General features: G+C 31.2%; 1 protein-coding gene and 2 long non-coding RNA genes across 3 annotated transcripts in view; all 3 read right to left on the bottom strand.

Moving 5' to 3' along the window:
- LOC117687290 (uncharacterized) overlaps positions 1 to 24,200 on the bottom strand; it is a 259,261-nt gene that overhangs the window by 103,913 nt on the left and 131,148 nt on the right. The gene's annotated exons all lie outside the window — the stretch shown is intronic.
- Positions 1 to 24,200, bottom strand: part of LOC136270000 (uncharacterized) — a 149,272-nt gene that overhangs the window by 10,017 nt on the left and 115,055 nt on the right. The gene's annotated exons all lie outside the window — the stretch shown is intronic.
- LOC117688714 (uncharacterized) lies at positions 9,073 to 17,677 on the bottom strand. Its single transcript, XM_066066117.1, has 7 exons — positions 17,537 to 17,677; positions 16,404 to 16,610; positions 15,592 to 15,861; positions 13,292 to 13,459; positions 11,981 to 12,166; positions 11,290 to 11,392; positions 9,073 to 10,710 (listed from the first exon to the last, which is right to left on the bottom strand). The coding sequence occupies exons 1-7, from the start codon at positions 17,607 to 17,609 to the stop codon at positions 10,518 to 10,520; spliced, it is 1,200 nt and encodes a 399-aa protein (XP_065922189.1). The 5' UTR covers positions 17,610 to 17,677; the 3' UTR covers positions 9,073 to 10,517.

Here is a 24,200-nt window from a genome sequence, read left to right as displayed (position 1 = left end):
GCTCGCCAAGGCTCTGGGATTGAAAACACACAAATCTTTGGATAAAAATTATATACCATGGCATATCCTGAAAGATGCTATTTATATAATGTTCTGAGCTAGTACAAAGCGCCCATAAAGTTATTTGTTTAAAATATTTTTATCAAATACACAAAATAATGGCTAATTAATATTTATTAGTTATTTTTAGTCCATTTTTCTTACAAAAACATATACCTGTAATGTTCGGTCAGCAGGTTCTAATAAAAAAAAATCACAAATGATAATTTTACAACCTACATTTGAATTTTTTTTTAATTGTTGTGCAGTTTAGCATTCCATCATTCAGATATGCGTGACTTGAGTTCCGTTCAAACTAAAGATCTGTAATTTAAACACAACACTCACAAGTGTTCAGTCCTTTAGATTGCAAGGTCATATCAAAAGGTCAAGTTTCGCCATCTTCAATTATATTTAAACCTCAATTTATGTCAATCCGACGAACAAATTTTTATTCTTTTATTTAAAAAGGTATCTGTATAAATAGCAATACAACAATATGTCATATCGTAAAGAATGACTGTTTCATTTTACGCTTAACTAAAAGGAGATCCAAATGGTTGGTTCCAGACGATGTCGTACAATATTATCATATCGGTTTTTCTCCAGAGAAAAAGAGGCGTTAAGACCCAAAATCTGCGACTGTGTATTGTAAAATGCAAATCACATCAATAACAAAAGTTAAATCATGTCAAAGATTAAACTTGTTTGAAAAAAAATAAAACAAGTATTCGGCAAAAAAATGCATGCCAAATGCCTCATATTCATTAACAGATTTTTAAGAAAAAAATAAACATCAAATTTTACGAAAAATTAAACTAAGGAACATTTAAATGTTTTATGTTTTGTACTACCATCATAACATAAAGGGGGTGATTGTATTTGTAGCATCGTTAAAGGATATACGAACTGTCTATTAAACAAAATACCATATTTTAAAATGAAAAAAATGTATGTCTCTGCACATTTTGTCATTATTCAAGTATTTGGACAATACACCCTACATGTATGTATACTGTCAATATATTAAGTCTTGTTTTGTTTTCATAAATGTCCAATAACAATTATGATGCTGTAATTTTTTAAAATCACGAACTGAAACGTGCGTTCAATATTTATTGTTTAAAAAAAAAGATTACTTTAAACGGTCAAATTTGAACATTTTGGATTTTTTGTAAACTAAAATAATAGATGGTACAATTTCGTTTTTTCTTATAAGAAATACCGAAACCATAATCGAAACAAATATATTCGACATTAAGTAACTTCCACTAAAAAATTTTCTTCACAGTATGCGACTCTACGCACTATGGCTCCACGTGTTCTTTGGAATGCAGTGCCAACTGTTTAAATCATACCTGTAATATTAAAACTGGTTTATGTACCTATGGTTGCCGGGAGGGATTCTACGGAGAACAGTGTGAAATAGGCTGTGACAGTTGTCCTTCAGGGTGTGACATAATGACGGGGCAATGTATTGGAGATTGCCCTGCTAGCATGTTTGGTAAATTTTGTCACAAAACATGCAGTCTAGACTGTAAAAATGGATGCAACAAATACACTGGGAGTTGTTATGATGGATGTGTACCGGGTAGATTTGGAGACTTCTGTAACGAAACGTGTGATGTTCAATATGCATATTGCTGTGATAAGAGATCTTCAAACAGTAAGTAAAAACATATTATTTAAGTATTAATGCTAGATTTTAAAACTACTACATTGACGATTGGTGTGTCGTTTGACTTCGTTTGTACCCGTGATTAATATGTAACGATTGATTTGCATGTTGACAGTGAAATTTGTCTTGCATTAATAGTGAAACTGTTGCAGTATTCAACATCAGAAAACAAGATCATTTTAATTGGAGTAATAGTGATTCTTTGCATTAGTGTCGCAGTGAATGGCTGCACTATTACATGGTAAATAAGTATTTTTCCCTATATGTAGCAATTTGCTTTCTTCCTTCATTTGTTATATATGCAAAGTCATAGAATATATCAACAGAAAAGTATTCATGTTATGAACTGATGGAGATAGTCAAATTGTTTTTTCAGACGAGGTTTGAAATAACTCCGTTTAAAATTGACCGTCATACACTGAAGTGAAACACGATGAAATTAACTCAGTTTTAATTGATTGATTCAGGATTTTAAGGTATAAGGCGTGTAAACCACGAAATGTACCACAACGAGAAACGAAAACAGATTCGCAAACGAATAACCTCGCTGCACAACAAAGGATATATGAAACAACAGATGACAATGCGGAGTACCAAGAATTGGGTCACGTTAGTAGAACCTCTCTCTACGACCAGCTTTAGAGGCCACAAAATTAATGATGGACACTAAATAATGGTTTTAAAGATAATACTGTTTTAAGTGTCAGAGTTTTGTAGTAACAATTTACATTATTCTTGATATTAATCATCAATGTCCGATAGATCTTTATCTATGTCCTCACTAAAATAGACTTATTCCCGCAATTTGCACACGGATGAAACTATTGTCATATTTTTCATATTTATCCACTTAAAATATGGAGTACATGTCTGCTGAAGTCCGACTTTCACGTATGATTTTGTTGCATGATTATACACATCATATTCAAAAAAAATTTTCATTGATGTTTCCCAGTGGAAAAACCGTCGGAGAATACCTATAATCAAAACATTGATTTATCAAACAATCTTCAAGATGTCATTTAAACATAAAAACAAACTACACTTAATTGTTAACCTTTTACAGGATTAGTTTATATATGATTTAAATTATCTTCAACCTTATTTAAAATGCTCTTTATACAGACACGTAGCATAGTTTTTAAAAGTCCCCCCCCCCCCCCCGATGACACGTCCTTGTTATAAAACTTTAATTTAGAAGGTGAAAAAAACATTATACAAAGTGTAGCGCATACAGTCCCTTTTTAAAAAGAGATACTTGCGTTGGATACTACAGTTGTACTTCCACTTTATTTGCGATTTACCTGCCTGGAGCCAGGATCCGGCTTTCAGCAAAGCCTGGATAAAAGAAAAAAGTATAGCTAACAATTTGTGTTTTTCTGCAGTGTTTGCATTCCATAGAATATTCAGGAGAACTCTGGTTTGTGAACTCTTAAAAAGCAATAAATACTTGATTTCTTTCAATTTAGATGAATTATTAACATTAGCATTATGAATGCTGACATGCATTTAGTTACATAGAAAAATTTAGGGGCTTTAGTTGTCAAAAAGTGCTTATGAAATGATCAAATTGATCTTATAAAATACACATTGTCAAAAACAATTTACTCTCTTATTTTTTAAAATTATCAGTACAGTTTTCTTTCTGACACATAATAAAAGATGATTTCTGGGGAGTCTGAATCGAGGTTGTTATCCGTTTAGCTATGTCTGATATTATTACTTACTAGGTTAGTTACTGACTTACTACGGAAACACACTGGGTTAATCAATCCCATATATAGATGGCAAGGCGAGATTGATTAACCCAATATATATCCGTAGTATGTCAGTAACTAACCTAATAAATGTTTTGTTTTCACGAGGACTATCAAGAGACATTTTTATTTATATAATAGTGTTGTGTTGTGCATGTACTATGCCTAAATAGTAGTCAGGGTTTGATACATGGTGCACGAGCCGGAGGCGAGTGCACTATGTATCAAACCCTGACTACTATTTAGGCATAGTACATGCACAACACAACACTATTGTTATTATTATGCCGACTGTTAAATATACTGACGTGCTTTGCTATAAGTAGCTCTGACGTTCGAGTGTTGACAAGTCCCTTAAAATAATCACCGGAAAAGCAAGCGTTTGTTGTTGTTTTTCAAATTACGTGTAATCAATTGATTTGATTGTTTATTTAATCAACAAGTTGTTGTACAATAAAAAGTCAACAAAGATTTATGTTCTTTTCAAGAAATAGAGAGACGTTTGGCCTTACCGAGAAAACTCGAAATGTTTAGCAGACGAAATCTCAGTGAATTTTTTTTCTTGAACATTCTTTATCAAGCGTCATTTAAAAAAGCGTTTTTGTGATTCTCATGTAGAATTTCTTTGAAAAATGTTCAATCAATTTGTTCAAAAGTTTATAGGAAACTTTAACTTTAAAATTACCGTCAATAATGAAGTTTTTTTTGGAAAAATGAATAATTTTAATTGCTTGATGTCAGTCGTACATATCTACGTTTTATATACCTAAATACCAGTTGTTATAATAACGGCTAATTTAGCGTAGCGGTAACGCGTTGGGCTTCATGCTAGCTTCAATGATTTTAGCGTCGTGAGTTCGAATCCCGCTGTCGGCGCTTGACAGATTTTCGTTGAAAATATTCGCCGTGCATTTCGGCATAGTATGCTTACGCTATATAAATCCTTTGATACTATGCGAAAATAGATGAGTATTGAATATATAGTGACAAACTGACAGAAGGCATAATAATAACAAATAGCGATGATCTACGCAAAGCCATGCACAAGACGCCAAACATAATGTTCAATTTAACTATTTAAACTCTTCCAAATGATCAATCTCAGCTTTCAAATACTCATTCTCTCTTTCCTCCACTGAGGTTTGAACCAGTTTTTACGCTGTCATTATATTCTGCTTCAAACATAACAATGTGACGCCAATTCAAAGGGCAACTGCTCTAATTTTAAAGAATTTCAAAGGGCAACTAATACAAACACCTTAAAAACCTACGGCATGCGGTTTCTGTATTAAATAATATAAAATGTCGAAATGAGTAAGCGAATATGGCCTAATATTAATTTCTTACCGAACCTACATAGAGCCATGAGACAATCACGTGCTATGATTAAACAATGAAAGTGAGACAATCACGTGCTATGATCAGCCAATGAAAGTGCGACATCTCAGTCCAAGGGAAAACAAATTAAGCATATGTATGTATGTTAAATGGTTCTGTTAAGAATTGATATTAGTCTGCGTTAGTGTGCGAGAGAGATATTACTACTATTTCCTCATAGGTTAATCAATGAATATACATATGTACACCAACAATCTAAGCTTTAAGATGCACTCTTTTTTTCAATTTGTAAGAAACATACATATATTAAGACTTCAAAAACAACTGATTTGGTTTACTGAAAATCAGTTGACTCCTTGATTAAGAACTGACCAATAACAAATGTTTGCAGTGGATCAAATTAATTAAACGATGATTAGTCTGAGCCGCGCAAAGTCCTAGCACTTCTCCTATATGTCGCTATGCCGACATTGCGGAATTGTTTATATCTATAAGACACAATTTCATCCGATTCTAATGTAAAAGTATGTGTATATTGTTTTCAAATAGATGTCAACAAAAATATTTTTGTTTCTTTTATTTCACATGAAACCGATCGTTTAATGATGGAAAGAATTACATATGTAGTGCCCTGTACTAGCCAAGAATGACCAAGTGTGAACTATATTGTTTACACAAGCAAAAAAAGTGTGTCGTTCTGAAACTATCTGTTTTGATTTTTCTACATGATCTTGAGCTGGTATTGATTTTTGGGCTTTAATTATGTACATCATTGAAATTGTCAACATAATACTTTCAACCCCATCGTCTTATATATTTCCTTTACATATATGATTAATTAGACATGTGGATAAAATAACAGCCCTCCTATTTTATTTTACTATAATAAGGGCACGTGTATATACATGCATATTTAAAATGCCTGTCAATACAGACTCATGTAATTTGATTTGTAAGCTATTAATCGATCGTTCTCTGAGGTGTTGTCTCAATATTTATCAAAGCTATATGCGTCTAACCGAGGATTTTCTATGGAGAAAAAAAAACTGATGACACGATCAATATTACTTTGTTCCTTATTCTATATATATATAGCAGCGTTTTACGTTTTTCTAGGTGAAATCAAACAGTCTTTTCAGAATTTAACAATGGCTTTGGTTAAGTTTGTTGATAAGGTGTTGAAAATAGATATAAAGAGTATCGGAACTGAGTGTGTGTTTTCACTTTTATTACATGTAATTCAACACTACAATGCATTAGTTTCTGTTAATTGTTTGCTTTCATAAGATTTTAAGAGACTTTAAGAAGGGATTAAGATTGTTCTAACATCCATTTTATCTTTCACATACATCACTATATCATGTTCAAACATCGTCGTGTTTAAGAATAATTAATTTCTCTTGTTTAATGGAATGTAGGTTTTATTTTTTTTTTCTATACAGCTTTGAAGGGTTAAACGATTTCTCATACAGTTATAAAATAGAAAATTATTTTCAACATCTGCATAACTCAACATTTCACATACAATTCTTAATACGCTTTTCATTATAACCAAGGACATGTTACCAACGACATACACAGTTTTGGTTATGTTTATATGCTTTATTCGCAGTGAAGCAACTGGCTTCAAAAGTCATCACGCCATTAAAATAAATGAAAATCCGAAATCTTCGTGTCACAAAATTGCAAATATAAAAAGTAAGAACATATGTCTGGGAACATGCAGAATTAAAATGAATAGGAAAGTCATGATCAGCCATGATAGATCTACAAAAACGTGCATGTGTTGCAATGACATCACAGGAAGTGACTTAATTGGTCCAAATTGGAAGTCTTATGTCTCACGTAAACGTAAATATATTTTCTAAAAAAAGAACTTTTATTTTAGATGTCCTTACATAAAACAATTCATTTTTATGTCTTTAACGTTAAGTTCATATTAATTATTCTTAAATAAAACATTTTCATTAAGACACTACAACAATCACTCCTTCCTGGGAAACGGTTGTTATTGTGAAAGTTACGTAGCAATGAACCAATGAAAAATGTAGATCATTTTTATATTGATATTAGTAATAAATTAATTAGAAATACCTTAAAATTGGTTTACGTTTAATGTATGTGAAAACAAAAGGTTTCAAATATTTTGCTTTTGTTGTACATGTGTTAGTATTCATTTTCCATAAATCTATCTACGTATACATTGATATTGCACATGACAAATTACGTTGCATGCAAGACTATAAACGCCTACTTGTAAATTTATATTTAAGGTTAGATTGAATAAAATAGTAGGACCCACGCGGTTTTCACATTCAAATTAAGCGATGTTATTTATTATTTATTCTAAATCGGTTTTTTTTCTTCAAAAAAGCTATTTGAAACCTTGATCGAACTTGTCCAAAACCGTAATGAAAATCTAAACAGAATAAACTATTTATAATGTTCTCAGTTTGTACACAATAAACGAAAAATTCGTTCCGATTTAAAGTACATCCAGTGTTCTGTGACGTCATACTTTATTGTAAAACTTTGAATTCTTTAAAATTTGTGCAAGATAGTTTTATTTATTTTATGTGAACATAATCTTATGGATGCAATTAGAAAAACTGTCAAGTTCAAGATATTTTAGCAGCTTAATTTTATCCTAAATTTCCAATTTTTTATACATTTTATCTTTGCTAAGGGGAAATAACTCTTTTTCTGACTGTTATCTCATTTGTATGTCCAAATGCTATAAGTTTTCCCATCCCAACAATAAATTTTAAAATGTTTTTGTAGTTTTACTTTCCTGACAAAGTTGACAATAAAATTGAACAAGTTTCTGCCTACAAATATGGTACTATTACATGTACCAAAAATAGTACGGCTTTCTGATGCTAAATTATGCTTTAGTTCCTGTTTATCTGACATCTCAAAACGAGTGACTACATGTATATTTTTTCGTATAATTGATGAAATTTAAGTCTATTAAACTGAAATCAGTTCTGTTTTTCAACTTTCATCAGAGAGTTTTACGAGTATGGAGTTACCTTAATCGTTACATAATTTTGGTTATATGTTAAACCCACTGATAAATTTGGGGATTATTTTCATTTAAGCTGATGTTTTTGGGGAGCAAGGCATATTCCAAAATAACCCATAAAGGATAACTATTATAAAAAAAAACACAGCATGGACTTAAAGAAGATAAAAACTGTTTTTGTAAATACAAGAACTGAGAATTCAATAAAAACATTGACACCATGTAAAACATCCATTGAAAAAAGAAATTGAGTCTGTGTATGTCAATTTTAAATGTCGTCACAGAAAATTTAAATTAATATCAAATCTTGAAGAAAGTCCTGAATGAATAATACAACATGAACAAAGTATAAATGTTTTCTTTTTAACGAATAATTTTGTAATGAAATGGAGAACAGACATTTACTTAATCGGCTACATCAGATGGTACATTTGAAATTGAATTGTTTTTCGTTGGTTGTATACACATATTTTAAACGCTTAATGCGTCTAGTTGAATGCGATTAAGTACATAATGCACTCGCCCATCACTTTCCGCCATGACTTTTTTGGTTACAGTGTATCCCTTCTCAAAAGTTCTTTTTCACCAAAACTTGAATAGCGCATTGAAGAAACAAACTTGCTATTTTTATCAATTCTTTATTTTTCTTACTTTCTTGTATTTATGCACTCTAGATGAATTCCTGGTAAAAATATTCAATCTTTATGTTATCATTCAACTATATTTCATTGCAAGTAAATATTTGATACAAACATTCACCAACTTAGATCCGCCAAAGTATGTCACCACCTTTTTGTCTGGGCTGGTATTTCCAAATTGAAAGTAGATTTTCTTTTTTTTCTTTTTTAATAATTACTGATAAGACAGTTTACGGACATTATCTCACACGAACTGAAATACCAAAGATGTAAGCAAGCATTTTGTAGCAAACTTTTTTTATTTAAAATGATAGATTTGATAAATTGTCGTTTACATACATTAAAACAATGGATGATTTTAAGATATAAGTTGTTAGACTGCTTTCTCTACTTTTATAATACAAGCAAAAACTGCATTTGCAAATATTTATTTGTTTTGAATTCGTTAGCTAAATCTTCTTGTTGTGTATTGACTGTATATGTACATGTACATTAAAGAAATTTAATTAGAATATCCCGTTTGTTTATATGTTCAAGGAACTAGAACTTAAAATTGTGACAATATATGTATTAACCACATGCTTTACAATATCGCAAATAAAAGTTGCCTAATTTTTAAGCAACACATAAGCACAAAACGTCTTTGATCTTATACGGACGAAGATCAAAATTTGACGAGGTTATCGTCAGACTTAAAAAAAAGTAAACACGTAATTTCGCTATGTTGCCAGTGCCGGATATGAAACTCGGATGAGATTTTCTCCTTCGATTGTCAAAAATACCAGCGTCACTGCATGTTAATTATTAAGAGAAACACCACTCATGCCTGGGTGTAGAGATATCATGACTATATCAAGATTGAAGCGAATGTCAGCCTCAGTTTAAAAAAAAACCCGTCAAATATCATTTAAAAAATTATTATTAAATTTTAGACCTTTTGCCTATTAAAGATAACCATTGACACTGATTTGACCCATCGTATCACTTCTTTTCCACACTTTATTAATAACGATAGGTATATAAAATGCTCAAATTAATTAGGATAAGGAAGTAAAAGAACATTTGCATCATTCTCGTCAATTTATCATTTCCTTTAAAGGATGTTTCTTAGAGTCACATTTATGTATAACGAAGCATTTGTTTTGGGGCCACATGTTTTTCTGTTGTTGTTTTTTTAATTGAAAATGAACTTGAATTTCGCAAAACCTTTCCGTATGAATACAATAATTAATGTACCGTAAATAGAAAAAGACTGTGCGTCTATACATCTGCATGCATGGTGCTAAACGATGCGGGTATACACAAAACTTGAAAGAAAAATATACAAACGAGTACATGTACCAAGATGGACATAAATTATTTTGAGCCATTAATAAAGGCCTTTATACAAAGCAAGCATTTTTATAAAATATAAAGTAATCTTTTAGCTCATTACTAGCTCATAACTAGGCTAATTTACATTATGATCCTGGAAACGTATATACAGTCGGCAATTATATACAGAAACAGCAAAATTTATAATACATGTTTGAAAATTAAATGTACAATGTATGCATCTTAATATGTGACTATTCACTATTATCATCTATTATAATAAACCAACATTAAAAATACCCAAAACAGGGATTAACAATAATATTGAATATTATCTTTTGAAAGCATATGCATGTATATTAAATGTTTTCATTTTCACCAACTGTTCAAAGTATTTATTGCTCTAGTTTATAGCCTAATTACGGTCATAAAATGGTACAAAATCCTCTTCAATGTAATTAACAATCAATAAATATGCTATTTGCAAAAGTAAAAACCCTCAAATAAATACATATTTTTAAAAATCCTAACACTAAGCGTTCTCTAGTGTGCAGCAAAAAGGAAACCCCTAAAGTCCGTGTATATGAACACTCCAATCAAAATCAATAATTATTACACATGCAAATCTTCTCATTGAAATTGATTGTTGGTTTTCATGATATAAATTAGTTTGCTTTAATTTTATAACAAACATATTCATTATTTCTCTGATTACAAATGCATATCAATTAACTCGATTTTATCAATTCAAGTTGATCATAGTGAGACGACCCACTGAGATGACCCAAATCTTCGTATTTTTTGTCGTCTCCCACTGTATCATATATATCTTGGGGTGAGATGGAATCCTGAAGAGGAAAATTTTTATTCATCGTCTTTTGATTCACGTCTTGCCCTTTGTATTGGTCACGTCTTAAATTCCTGCAACAATCAATTCAAATATATTTACTATGATAGAAAAAGTATATCTTAATAACGTTTGTTGTTATGCATCGTGTCTCAAGTGTATTTGTATCGATTTTTTTAAGTATGTTTCATTCATTTAATTAATTAATTAAGGAAAATTAAAGTATATTTTCAGGACCTACGGACAGATTGATTGATAAACATTTTTTTCTTAAGATTGATTTTTAGTGAAGCAGAGTTGGTTGTGTAGTGTACAAGGTAAATAAACCACATATAGGAGTAGGTGTGTACTATTACCAAAACATTTTGATTTCAACCCAAATCTCGCCTATGGCACTCCCAAAACTATTCATTAATATCAACATCCCATCCTGTTCCTCTGAATATTTGCCAAATTATTTCAACAGCTAGTATTGTATTCGATATGTTTTGTATTTTAAAAAAAATCATATCAGCAGTATTTCTATTAAAATTATTTATACTCAATCACGGGTAATATTCAATATATTCAATGTATTGAAATTCAAATAAATCATATGTACGAAAATATATAGTGGAAATTGTATATGGAATGTAAGTGTTTGGTTAACATACCATTTTATCATGCAGCCGTTGACAATGAGACTAACACAAAGAGCTGCAATCATCCCATACAAAATGAACAGGGTTTCCAAATTCGATTCCTTCAATTTCTTATCTGTAAAGACAGGACAAAATACATGTATCACCTTTACATGTTTCAAGTTAAACAAATACAAATTGTACTGATCTTATATTTTTTGTAACTATGGAATATATCACATCTTTTTTACGGATTTCTTTAACGAACACTTGTATTACATATATTAAAGAAAACACAATTATCCTTGGGACCCTTCCTCCTCATCCACATCCTGGGCGTAATCTTGATTCGTGTATGCATAAACATGGTATGGTTTGCCGGAAACGATGATCCGCCATATTTAAAAGCATTTTACTCTGTACAAGTAAATTTGATAAGTTGTTTCCTGTTTTATTTATAGAAATATGGGGTAATTAAATACGGACGGGGGTGATCAACTCCTATGAAGCCCGAAGTGCTTAATAATAGATTTGATTACGCCTGACCATAATTGTTCATCCGATATTATTCAAATAATAAATGAATCATTATTACTTGTTTTTATATTATTTTCAGAGGTTGTACGATTAAATATAAGATATACATATCTATCCATAATGAAAAAACCAATCAGATTTAAGAAAAATCAATTTTTTTCTTTCATTTTAACGATTTTATGCTTACATTTCTCGGTATCCTCGTGCCAATAAGAGACACAATGTTCATCACAAGTTTCGTTACAGAAATCTCCAAACTTTCCAAACGCGCAGCCATCTTTACAAGAACCAGTTACATCATTGCAGGTATTGTTTAAACAATTTATATTGCATTCCATAGAGCAGGCAGGTCCGTAATGTTTCGCGTCGCAAACTGTTGAACAAATTTAAGAACACAAAAATCGTATTTATTAACAACAAAAACAACTAGTATACATGTATATCATCTGTAATCTCTTAAATGTTTCTCAAAAGTGTATTTTTATGGTGATATGTGTTAGAAGAGTTTATGCCAGTTATGTCTATCGTTTGTTTTTAGAATGTGATTGTACAGATCATAAAATCAAAATACATAGAATGTTCTCACAATTCAGTGTTTATCATGGACGCCTGCATGCACGATGCGGAAGGGTAAACATTTTTTGTTGTTAAACTTGTACTTTAAATGATATTTTATCCTCTTTTTTTTGGGAAGGAATATCGTAAGGGGAACTATTGATAATAAAAGTTTCATTGATATCACTTTCAGTGGGTCAAACTAAATATTAATGATCTTTTTTAAATGATCTTTTAGATAGTGTTCATATAATGTAGTCTGCTGGGATAAAACTTTCATGCAGCAGTGACAACGTTTAATTAGTGACCTAGGTAATTCACAACTCAACTGATCAAATAAATTAAAAACACTTCTGATCTTCAATGTGTGAAATTACTTTGAACAATCAATTACAAATTACACCATGTAGCACCACACAGAGTAATGAATAAAACGACTTTTTTTTCGATTTAAAACTAAATAAAACTCATCAAATATTTTACAAATTTTACATTTTGTTAAATAAATATAATTTATATTTTGGAAACATAGCTATACTGCTTTTAACCAATATAATGTGCTAGGACTTAAAAACAATCATTTTAGAGTGATGTTATAGCTTAATTGCATTTTGATAAAACATTAAAAAAATTCGTTAAGACTTTCCTGTTTTTTAGTGTTTTCCTCTATCCTTCAGAAAATAACAGTTTCATAAACATATGAATATAACAAAATGAGTATGTGTCATACTTAGATAAGTACATTCTATTTCATATGTTTGCTTTAATATAACGTGTCATAACAGAGTTTTAAAGAATTTAAGTACAGGATGTGATACTGTTAAATTATACATGAATTTAAAGAACAAAATATTGCCCTGTGCTGATTTTTCTCAGTTTCGATTAATTTAATCTTGAACTGGATATCATATAATGTATTTTCGATTTTCATCAGAGTACTTACCATCACATAGACGCCCTGTCCAGTTTTGTTTACAACCAGCACTGCAGGTTCCTTTCTGTTGGTCACACGTTCCTCCTGCACACCCGTGACTACATGTTTCATCACACGTGTCCCCATGCTGTCCCGGTGTGCATCCCTTTATACAAATCCCATTGGTTTTCCCACATCCTCAAATTGATACAATAATGCAAGCATAATGTACATATTTTATAGACATATATATTGCGATATTTTATTCAACGCTCCTTTTCGACGCCAAAAATTGCCACATTCAGAGTCATCGCATAGTTAACCTTATGTTTGCAAGTTGCATGACACCCTTACATATAAATTTTTTTTCAAGCACACTGTGTGTTGTACTGTAAACGTTCTATATTTGGGTGTGTATTCTGTTAAGTCTGTTTGGCGGAATGCGGTTTCTGCTAAATCAAGTGCATCGCCAAATGCAATGCATACATGTATAAGAATAGTCACATAGAGGAATACGCTGATTCAAATCCACGCCAACTTGTTCAAAAACTAATTTCCGCCAAATATTATACACGTCAAATATAATATGTTTACACTATGTAAGTTCAATGATATTAACTGTTACCTTATTTAACGATACATTCCAGTGAGACAAAACATTCTGAGAGTGTTGCAAAATATAAATGTCCCCTACCGGAACCCTCCAATTTCTGATTTTAAATATGTGTGGAGTAAATTCAGTTAAATATATTTATTAAAGGATATCTCCAATGAGCAATGAAAATCCATTTGTTAAAACTATTTTCTTCTCCAACTTTGGGTCTAATCAAGTAAATAGATGCAACGACATGGTACTTATAAGATAATATATATATACGATTTAAAAAAAAAAAGGAATGATGCAGCAGGATTTGCACGAAAAAGTCCTGTCTTCTCTTCTCGCATCGTGATTTTTTGAAACGCAAATTGTGAAGAAGAGTTACATTTAAAAATGTACTACATAAATACACGTACATATTCATGTTTATTAAAAAGGAAAAAAAATCATGAATATTTTTAGGGCTTCGTTATAAAGCAGGACAAAAATATGAAATTAATTAACAAAACAATAACAAAAAAAAAGTATGGAAAACGACGTTTGAGCACAAATGCTGAAAAAAAAACTGCAATAAAAACTATATTCCCCCGATCGTTACAGTAGAGTGCTAATAAGTTAGTATTTAAGTACTTATTGTAATATGCATGGTAGAAGGGATGTGTCCATATTATATTAGACTTCGAGTCAAAGTTACATAACATAACTTCCATGCTATCAATTATACACTGATATACAAACAGGAAAACGCAAATTTATGATTACGTACAAATAATGATGTAAATATATATTGTTGTGATATCAGAATGTAAACCAAAAGGTTTTTTTTAGTGTTGTCACTTGGACAAAATAAAGCTAGAATGCTGCTAAATATTTTCACTAAAATATGGTATGCTATAAACATTATGAAGTGATAAGGTTGTATTATGTTTATGACTTTATACATTTGCAATCTGCATAAAAATAACAATTTTTTTTTCTTCCAACTAACGTAGTTGTCTTCCGTTAAAATTTATTTTATCGTCCAAATGATTGCACCTTGAATATCACTTAGAAGTCTATAGGCATCGCATATACTATTAAGTATTGTGAAGAGAAACGTGAAGTTCATACCAATCTCCTGACGAATATATGCATAAACTTCCCCTCTCCTTAAAACATGAAACAAAATTAATAATTTATTGCAGATATTTTGACAAAATAAAAATTAAAATGAAGGGAATATAACCTTTCAAAAAAGTTTAAGGTAAAAATTGCATTTTTTTTTAAATATTTTGTCAGTCATGTACCTGTAGTTCATTCCCTTTAACTCTTATATTACAATACAAATTAAAGTAATTTAAAATGATTCAATAAATCCTCATCTTACATTGAATACGTTATACAGAGAAGTGATGAAAGATCGATATCCACGCACTTTGAACAGATTTGCAAGAACCGATCAAAATATTGTGAAATATAATATAGAATTATATTAAACTTCAATAACCCAATGTGATGGCCACAGTTTTTATTACTATTACCTTTCAATACTTATGAACATTTTGAATTTGAACTATTATTTATAACACTCTGATCTGATAATTTTCATGATGACTTTCGTAGCACATTGAAAAATAATGACAGCAATACTATATCTTTGAACTCGGCAAAAATGGTACAGTGTAATATATTCATTCATATTACAAGTGGTCGTTGTTAGTTACTTAAATTTTGACTTGAATTTTAACTTTACCGTATACTTTTATTTCACATATTTCAAGGATCGCTCCGTGTTCATCAAGGTAATCATCTTCAGGTGCGTCATAAGTGGTCTCCACAATGACGTATCTAGCTGTCTGTTTACAAGGTATGTCGATTATGTTTGGAGGTAAGTCTGGGGCAGTCGTGTTATCGGTGTAACAACGGGTTCTTTGTGATGTCGTTGTCTGTAAAGCTGAATTGTTCGATGCATCTAGATAGAATTGCCTGAACCGATACTGCTTCCAAGACGAGGATTCATCGCCTATTAAAAAGAAATAAAGACCACTTGAGTGATACAACTAAAATCAATATATTTATTATCCGTAATAAGGCAAAAAAAACCCCCCAAATTGCAGCTGTTAAGTAAAATGTTTTTGTTTTTTTTTTATATATACGAAGAAACCTGATTCCCCTTCACGATATATGTGGTACTGTTTAGTAGCATGGCAAATTGATATGCTTTGGTGAAATATGTCATGAAGACAATATATAAATGAAAAATTTGTTTTAAATAAAACAAGAAAACACCTTATATAAAATAAGTTAATTACATTTGCTTTTTATGCAAAACTACACGTATACGTATCGTGGCTGTTTATATTTTGTCTTGTCAGTTTCATATATTGAACTTACCCACATTTTGTTTACAAATAAGATCCTTAAATAGGCATACACTAACAACACTAACATACACTAACAACTGCAAGCACGTGGTTTTAAAACTACTTTAAAACCAACATTACTACACAGTAGTGATTTTTTTTAAACGTTAAGAGTGTATGTTTAAAATCATGCTATACGTACCTTCTCTTCTATAATGAATTAACACATTGTTTATCATATAAGGCTGTCCAAAGTCCACCTGTAGCCATGCCTTTGTGTGATTATGCGCAGTATGAGAACAATGGAGTTCATCAGTCTGAACATCGCCATCGTTAGCAAAGGATGCTGTTTGTGCATTGTAGGTCGAACTTTGGGTGAGTACTGTTGTGGGTCTTCTACTGAGATTTTCTTGTTTAAAAAATACCATGTAGGATATGAATCATATAAAACAATATAATATTATTTTGTAATATTACAATAATATCAACAATATTGTTTGAAATTAATTTTTTTCCAATTCTTATGAACAATGTACTATTACTCCTTCTATTGCTATCATTTCCAAGGAACATACTTATGTACTTATAATAACATCGCAACAATACTCTTTCTGTAGTATTTCAAAGCCTCTATTCAGCAGTGCACAATGCAATCGCAATTTTATGGAGTTTTATATGAACTAGAAAATTCGCACAAATTCATTGATTCAAATCCAATCATTGTATATCGTTAATAAGCTATCATATTAATCACCGAATCAAAGCTCCATATTCCGACATGGAATTAAATTTTTGCAATGTTAATCTTTTTTTGCATAATATATTGTTTATATCCTTAGCACGTATGTACAAACATGCGCGGATCCAGAAAATTTTTCAAGGGGGTCCAACGGTTATTTGAGTTTGCCGGGGGGGGGGGGGGGATCCGAGGCATATTTTTGGTAATTTTATACTGTAATTTTATTACAGGAGGGGGGGGGGGGGGTCCGGACCCCTGACCCCCCTTATCCTTTAGATCCGCGCATGACTAAGGGTATTATATACTTTTTAATGTAAGACAATCCATGCAAAATATTACTATTATCATTACAAATAGACATTATATAAGTAATTGCGTGTTTTAATAGTATCTTAACATGAAGGTTCTTCTAAAATTTAACAAGTATTTGATAACATTAAAGCTTACCAACTACCACAGTAAAACAAGACAGTCTACAAGAGGATACAAACCCAAGATAAACTGAGTCAAATTAAAATAAAACAAACATCTAAAACCAAAGCAAAAGCAACACTTCATCATACATATGCTAACATTGTGAGCAAAAATCACTTTACCATAGCAGGAAACATAACCATGGAAGCTAACAAATAAAGTCCAGGGTACAGCAATCATTCTGAAAGCATTCATTCTTGTAGGCGAATTTTCATCACCACTTCGATGTTAACGATTAATGAGAGGATATTTTTTTTCATTGTTTAAAGATGTCGCACTTGTATAATTTTAAAAGCATGACATAAGAATATAAATGTACAAATACATAATTTCCGATTTTAAAAACATTTTTCCTGGCAATTACATAATTATATACAATTAGTGAAAGTTATACGGTAACGGATACCGGTAAGTATTGAAATTATGTAAAGAAATAAAACGGTGGAGCATGTATTTACTGGTACAAGTATGATTGTCATTTCTAGTATATTAAATTGTACCAAAGAACTGCTCTATGTGAAATTGACGCTGTTTCAAATAAAAAAAAGCCATGGATACAGTCGGACAAGTGTAATTGAGTTGTAGATCTTGACTCAAAAGATGTACATTTGATTGAATTACGCGTTGAATATATTGGATATCGTCGGTCCTATAAAACTTCAGGCCGTGCAGCCAAAAACACTCAATTCTTATATTTTGTATGTGTATTTGTATGAAATATTAAAGGGGTATGGTCATGATTTTGGTCAAAAATATCTTATTGAATTTAATGTTTACAATGGTTCAGTAAGGCATTTTTCATAGGCAAAATTGAAAGTCTTTTGTTGAGTTATAAGCGAGTTAAAGAGCTTACAATTTTTTTGTTATGTAAACAAAGTCTTTGTTTACATTTTAAATGTTGAAGTAAAAAATTCGGTTTTTGATCAAAAATGAATGTGTTAAACGTTCAGAACTGTTTATTCATGCTTAAAATGAATAAGATGACAAACATATCAGCTTGAAAAAGATTATTTACTGGTATATTGAACTTATTTAAACGAAAAACAGGCCTTTTTTACATGACAAAGAATTGTGAGCCATGTATAATGCTTATAACTCTAAGACTAATTCTTAAATTGCATTTAATCATTAGAAATGGAATCTAAAGCATTGTAAATAATAAAAACAGCATCATAAAAGTAGACCAAAATCGTGACCATGTCCCTTTAATTTTTCTTCGCTTTAAATCCATTAAACGCTCTTTGTCAGGCATGTAGATAGTAAATGGAACAGACATAAAACATCTTAATTAATGCGCTTCCGCGGCTCAAAATATAGTGCCAAAAACTTTGCCGGATAACGTTTACTACTGCTTATACACATGTGTGTAACTGAAAATTGAACGTCACAAATAGCCAATGCTAAGTAACATTGGGGAATTATACACTGAATACAAATATTTAGTTATTAAATGGCCATTTCCTTGTCTACTATGAGTTTAAGTTCATCGGTTTAATAAAAAACAGATCAGAAAAAGAGGAATGAGTTGACCACATAAAAAACACCAAGAATTATACGATAAAAAACGAGAGTTTAAGCCTTAAGTAACCTATTGTTGGGAAATTATGTCTTTTACAATTTTGTTTTATTCATTTGTTAAAAAGAAGGCAAACATTTAAATCTGTGATTGCATGTGCTTAAAAATCCATTACTCTCTTTAATTAAATAGTTTTAAATTATAAAGTTGTATAATTCTTTGCCTCTTCATCTTTAAAACAAGCATTTTTCCCATAATTGTAAATATTGAACTAAATATTCTAAATGCCAGTATATGTGTTACTTTTGTATTCTATAAAAAAAGTATAGGAAAATGAAGAATAAGAATGAGCACAATATGAAATTACCAATGTCATTAACAAAAGATAATTACTATCACCATCTCCACATCTTCGCTAAGATTAAGAGGTATATTGCTGGGTTTTTAAGGGGCATAGCCACGATTTTGTTCGAAAATAGATTTCCGACTTTAATGTTTACAATGCTCAAGTAAGGCATTTTTAATATGCAAACCAAAATTTAAGTGTCATTTGTTTAGGAATAAGAGAGTTACAGGGCTTCCGATTCTTTGCTATGTAAACAAAGCTTCTGTTTACATTTTGAATGATCAAGTGAAAATTCTAGTTCTAATTAAAAAAAATTGTGTTAAACGTTAGGAACTGTTTATTTATGTTTAAAATGAAAACGGGAAAGGTGTTTTACTGGTATTTAATAACCTATGTAAAATTAAACAGGGCACGAGCCTTGTTTACATGAGAAAGAGTTGTGAGCCCTGTATCTTGCTTAAAACTCTACAACTGACTCTCGAATTCAATTTCATCATTAGAAATGAGTTCTTAAAGCATTATACATTATAACTCTAGAAAAAATAGAATTTGACCAAAATCGTGACCATGTACCTTGAAATCTAAAATTTGTAACCCTTTTATTTTAGAAGTACCTGGTAATTAAATCAAAACTAAAGAAAAGGAAAGATAGACTTATCAATAAATGATAGAAATGCATCACAACTGTTGGTTTAGAGTTTGCGATTCGCGAAGCAATTCATTAAATTTTTCTTTGATTCCATTGTAAGGTTTAGGATAGGAAATTTTATCATACCAATGGGTCGTAAAATAGATCGTTTTCACTTCAATTGTTAAAGTTGAAAGGATTGTTTTAAAAATGTACATAACTTACGTTAGGATTGTCTTTTTTAAAACGTAAAATTAGATTTAAAGGGAAATATTAAAGGTATTGATATATCTGGTTGGCAGGGTGCTGCATCGTATGGAAGATCAAACAGACTTGTCAACAGTGTTTCTGACATTGCGACATAAATCACTGGCAACTGATAATTAAAAGGGCCACGATAGACATGAACGATATATCCAAGTACATGTAACATGAATATTTAATATAAACTTGTTAAAAGCACATCCGATACGAACATGATATGTCATTGATGGTGCTAGAATAGTTGTGACTAAAGCAATATTCACGTCTGTCTTGCTCTTGTTTCATAGGAAGATTAAGAAGACCATCTGCGTCATGTTATATAAACTGTTTTCTGGATATGAGAGAAGATTAAATTTCAATTTTCAATTGCTATAAACACGATTATTTTTACATGCCGAAACAGATAATTTTCGTATCTTGGATTTTATTCATTGGTACATAGCTTGTGTCCGATACTATGACATTAACAATGGATGTCATCTTAACGAGAGATGTTGCTTTCGACAACTTGCTTCCTACAACTGGCTATGTAAACTACATGGAAACAAAACAATGCGATAGCATAATACAGTGTGCTGCAGTGTGCGTGTTTTGTGCAGGATTGTTGTACAACCAGAACACAGGAACATGTCATCTTCTAAAAGCGCGTCTCTATGATGCTTCCTTTGACAGGAATCGTACAGATATCGGATGGGGACTTTTCATTCATAATAATGGTATGTATTTAAAAAAAATGCAATACTTGGATTTTTTTTTTGTTTTTTTTTTTTTTTAACTGCAATAATATCACCAACCATTTACAAAACTATACCAAAAAAATACATACATGTGCATTTTTGTGCTTGATTTACATGTGCAAATTTTATAAAGAAAATTAAAATTTAAACATGTTTTCAATACATTTACAGTGTGCGAATTGGGATGGCATCTCTACAATGACCACTGTTATATATACATTGAAATGAATGCCACATGGGTGCAGGGCAAGGTAGTAATTTTTATATGCAATTAAAATACAGACTTAAAAACACTAACATTCTGTATTTTAAAAAAAACCGATTTGTTTGACATAAAAACAATTCTTTCGTACAATTTATATATAAAATCTGAATTAGACAAAGATTCTTTATAATACTCATCTGCTTGAAGATTAAGTGTTCGTTTCGTTTTAATGTGTGCAATTTGGTAAATGATGTTGTAGCATCTTTGAAATGCTATTGAAGCGTAGTTATGTGATTTTGTTTTTCTTTAATTCAATCGACAATCGTTTTCTGTCACACAAACCAATGTGACATAAGTTGTGCAATACAACACAAGTTTTTTAACAAGTTCAATGTGGTTAAATTGTTTCGTTTAAAGAAATTGCAGCTTCAAATTAAAAGGGTTCATATTTTCAATTCTCATAGGATCACTGTGACAGTGTCGGGGCTTATCTAAGTAGAATAGAAAGTAAAGAGGAGAGCGACTGGGTGTCAAACACACTGTTACCGACAATGGACCAAGGTAAGCGATGACACTGTAACCGACAATGTACCAAGGTAAGCGATGACACTATTAACGACAACGGACCAAGGTAAGCGATGACACTCTTACCGACAATGAACCAAGGTAAGCGATGACACTGTTACCTACAATGAACCAAGGTAAGCGATGACACTGTTACCGACAATGGACCAAGGTAAGCGATGACACTGTTACATGTACCGACAATGGACCAAGGTAGGCGATGACACTGTTACCGACAATGAACAAAGGTAAGCGATGACACTGTTACAGACAATGAACAAAGGTAAGCGATGACACTCTTACCGACAATGGACCAAGGTAAGCGATGACACTGTTACCGACAATGAACCAAGGTAAGCGATGACACTGTTACCGACAATCGATCAAGGTAAGCGTTGACAGTTACCGACAATGCACCAAGGTAAGCAATAACCCTCCTCGTCTCAGAATTTTCCATATCCTCGTAAACCCAAGGTTGATAATTGAGGAAAATATTTCACGAGCAATCAAGATTAAGATTGTCTGCGGATGATACACCAGAGGAATTTGAGGACTGTTTCGTAGCGGTAATTTATAATCACGACGGCCCCCGTTCGCGATTTATCACACGCAAATAGAATATTTTTTTTACAGTAACCCTCACGTTAATTATCAACGGATTACTTCAAAATTGAAATAGTTGCTCTAGTGTATTACCGTTTGATTGTTTTTTTTTAATATTAATCAATATGGCCAATAACGCTGTATTTGATAATTGTTTGGTTCCGGTAATGCTTAAACATAAAGTATTGATGTGATAACCTTGAGTTCGATATTTAAAAAGTGATTGCTCTCATTTCTTAACATTTAGACATCTGTGATACCGACTGTTGGCGCTGCTGCAAGACATGGATTGGTGCCAATGACCAGGATATAGAGGGCGAGTTCCAATGGACGAACAAAGAAAATGTGACGTACGTAAATTGGCCGTCAGGAGAACCCAGCAGCCAGACCAGTGCCGAGGACTGTGTCAGAATATGTGACAGAGGTGTGTGGAATGATGTTGATTGTAATCTAATTAGCAACATTATTTGTGAAAAAGATCTTTAAGTTAACATTTAAATTTTCAAAGCAGGTAACAAAAAAGGCATGATTTGGTTTCAGTTGTTTCATGTATTTTTTAAATAGCGATAACGTTAATGTACATTATAGATGTAATACATGTATTTATATTTCCAAATATGTTTTCTTCTATAAACCTCTAGAGAAGCAAAAACGTTTTAATATGTGTAAGACGTTTAATGAGGTCAAACTAATTACCACTTGGCATAAAGTTTCAAGGTTGCCCTACTCAAAATAAACAATAAATAAGCAATGTTAAAAGTTGACCGGGCTTTGAACTTGGTTTGTCACGTAATTAAGTCCTGTGAAACCTTTCAGAGAATAAGATCACGCATCAAACGATCATATCCCGAAGACCGTTTTAATTTGCTGTTTATTTTTTAAATGAACAGTAGTGTAGTATATCTTTAGTATCAAACTTCACAGAGAAATTAAATATCACCTTGTAAACATGTGCTGTATTCATCAATTTTTTACGCTACAAATTTTAAAATAGTATTTGTATATTTTATTTCTTTTTTTTCGATTTCTCTCAATTATTTTTTTTTCCATTTTTTTTTCTCCAAAATTGACAGCAACAGGCTCATTCATTGATAAAGCAACCCGTTTTCTACCAGTCTTTTAGTTGTCTACATGAGAAAATCCATGTAATCTAAACACGGAAGTTAATTAAGACCCTATTTATTCGTATATTCTTACCCAAGTTATCCTATCCACGCTATCTGCTTAATGTCATCTCGTTCAACCACACGTTCGGTTCCGTTTTGGTTGGATTGTATTATCTACTTCACTAAAACAAATATCGTATACATTTTGCTAAAGAAATCATTTACATTTTTAACCACAATAGTGATTGCTATGAAAATTTAATATGAGTTACAGATACTAAAAATAAATAAAAATCAATAATAAAAATTACACCAAAATCGAAATAGATTTTAGTAGGAATCATTACAGAATCAGTGTGTATAACTTTTCTCGTCAATTGAACATCATGGGGAAAGGTCTTCTTGTACGAGAAACAAATAATTTTATCAATACAATTGAAATATGATATTTATATGATGATTTTGAATTAATATTAATTTAAAAATGTCCATGCCATCGAACTTGTTTTAACCGGGGCGAAATGACAAAGTGCAATGTGACGTTATTGTTCATGAATAATTACTGCGCAGACTGCAAGAGAAAGGCTTTGTTAATCATTTGAAGTTGATTTCATGAAAGCAAAGAACTTTGAGAGTTTGTCATACATTTTGATATATATTTGATAAATTGTCGTTTACACAATTGCTTTCTCGTCTTTAATAATACAAGCATAAACTGTCCTTGCAAATATTTATTTGTTTTGAAATCGTTAGCTAAATCTTATTGTTGTGTATTGACTGTATATGTGCATGTCCATTAAAGAAATTTGATTTGAAT

This window comes from Magallana gigas, chromosome 1 (assembly GCF_963853765.1).
Source record: "Magallana gigas chromosome 1, xbMagGiga1.1, whole genome shotgun sequence".
NCBI lineage: Eukaryota > Metazoa > Mollusca > Bivalvia > Ostreida > Ostreidae > Magallana > Magallana gigas.
Note: the sequence above shows the minus strand (reverse complement) of the source record. Positions and strands in the feature narration are given on the sequence as shown.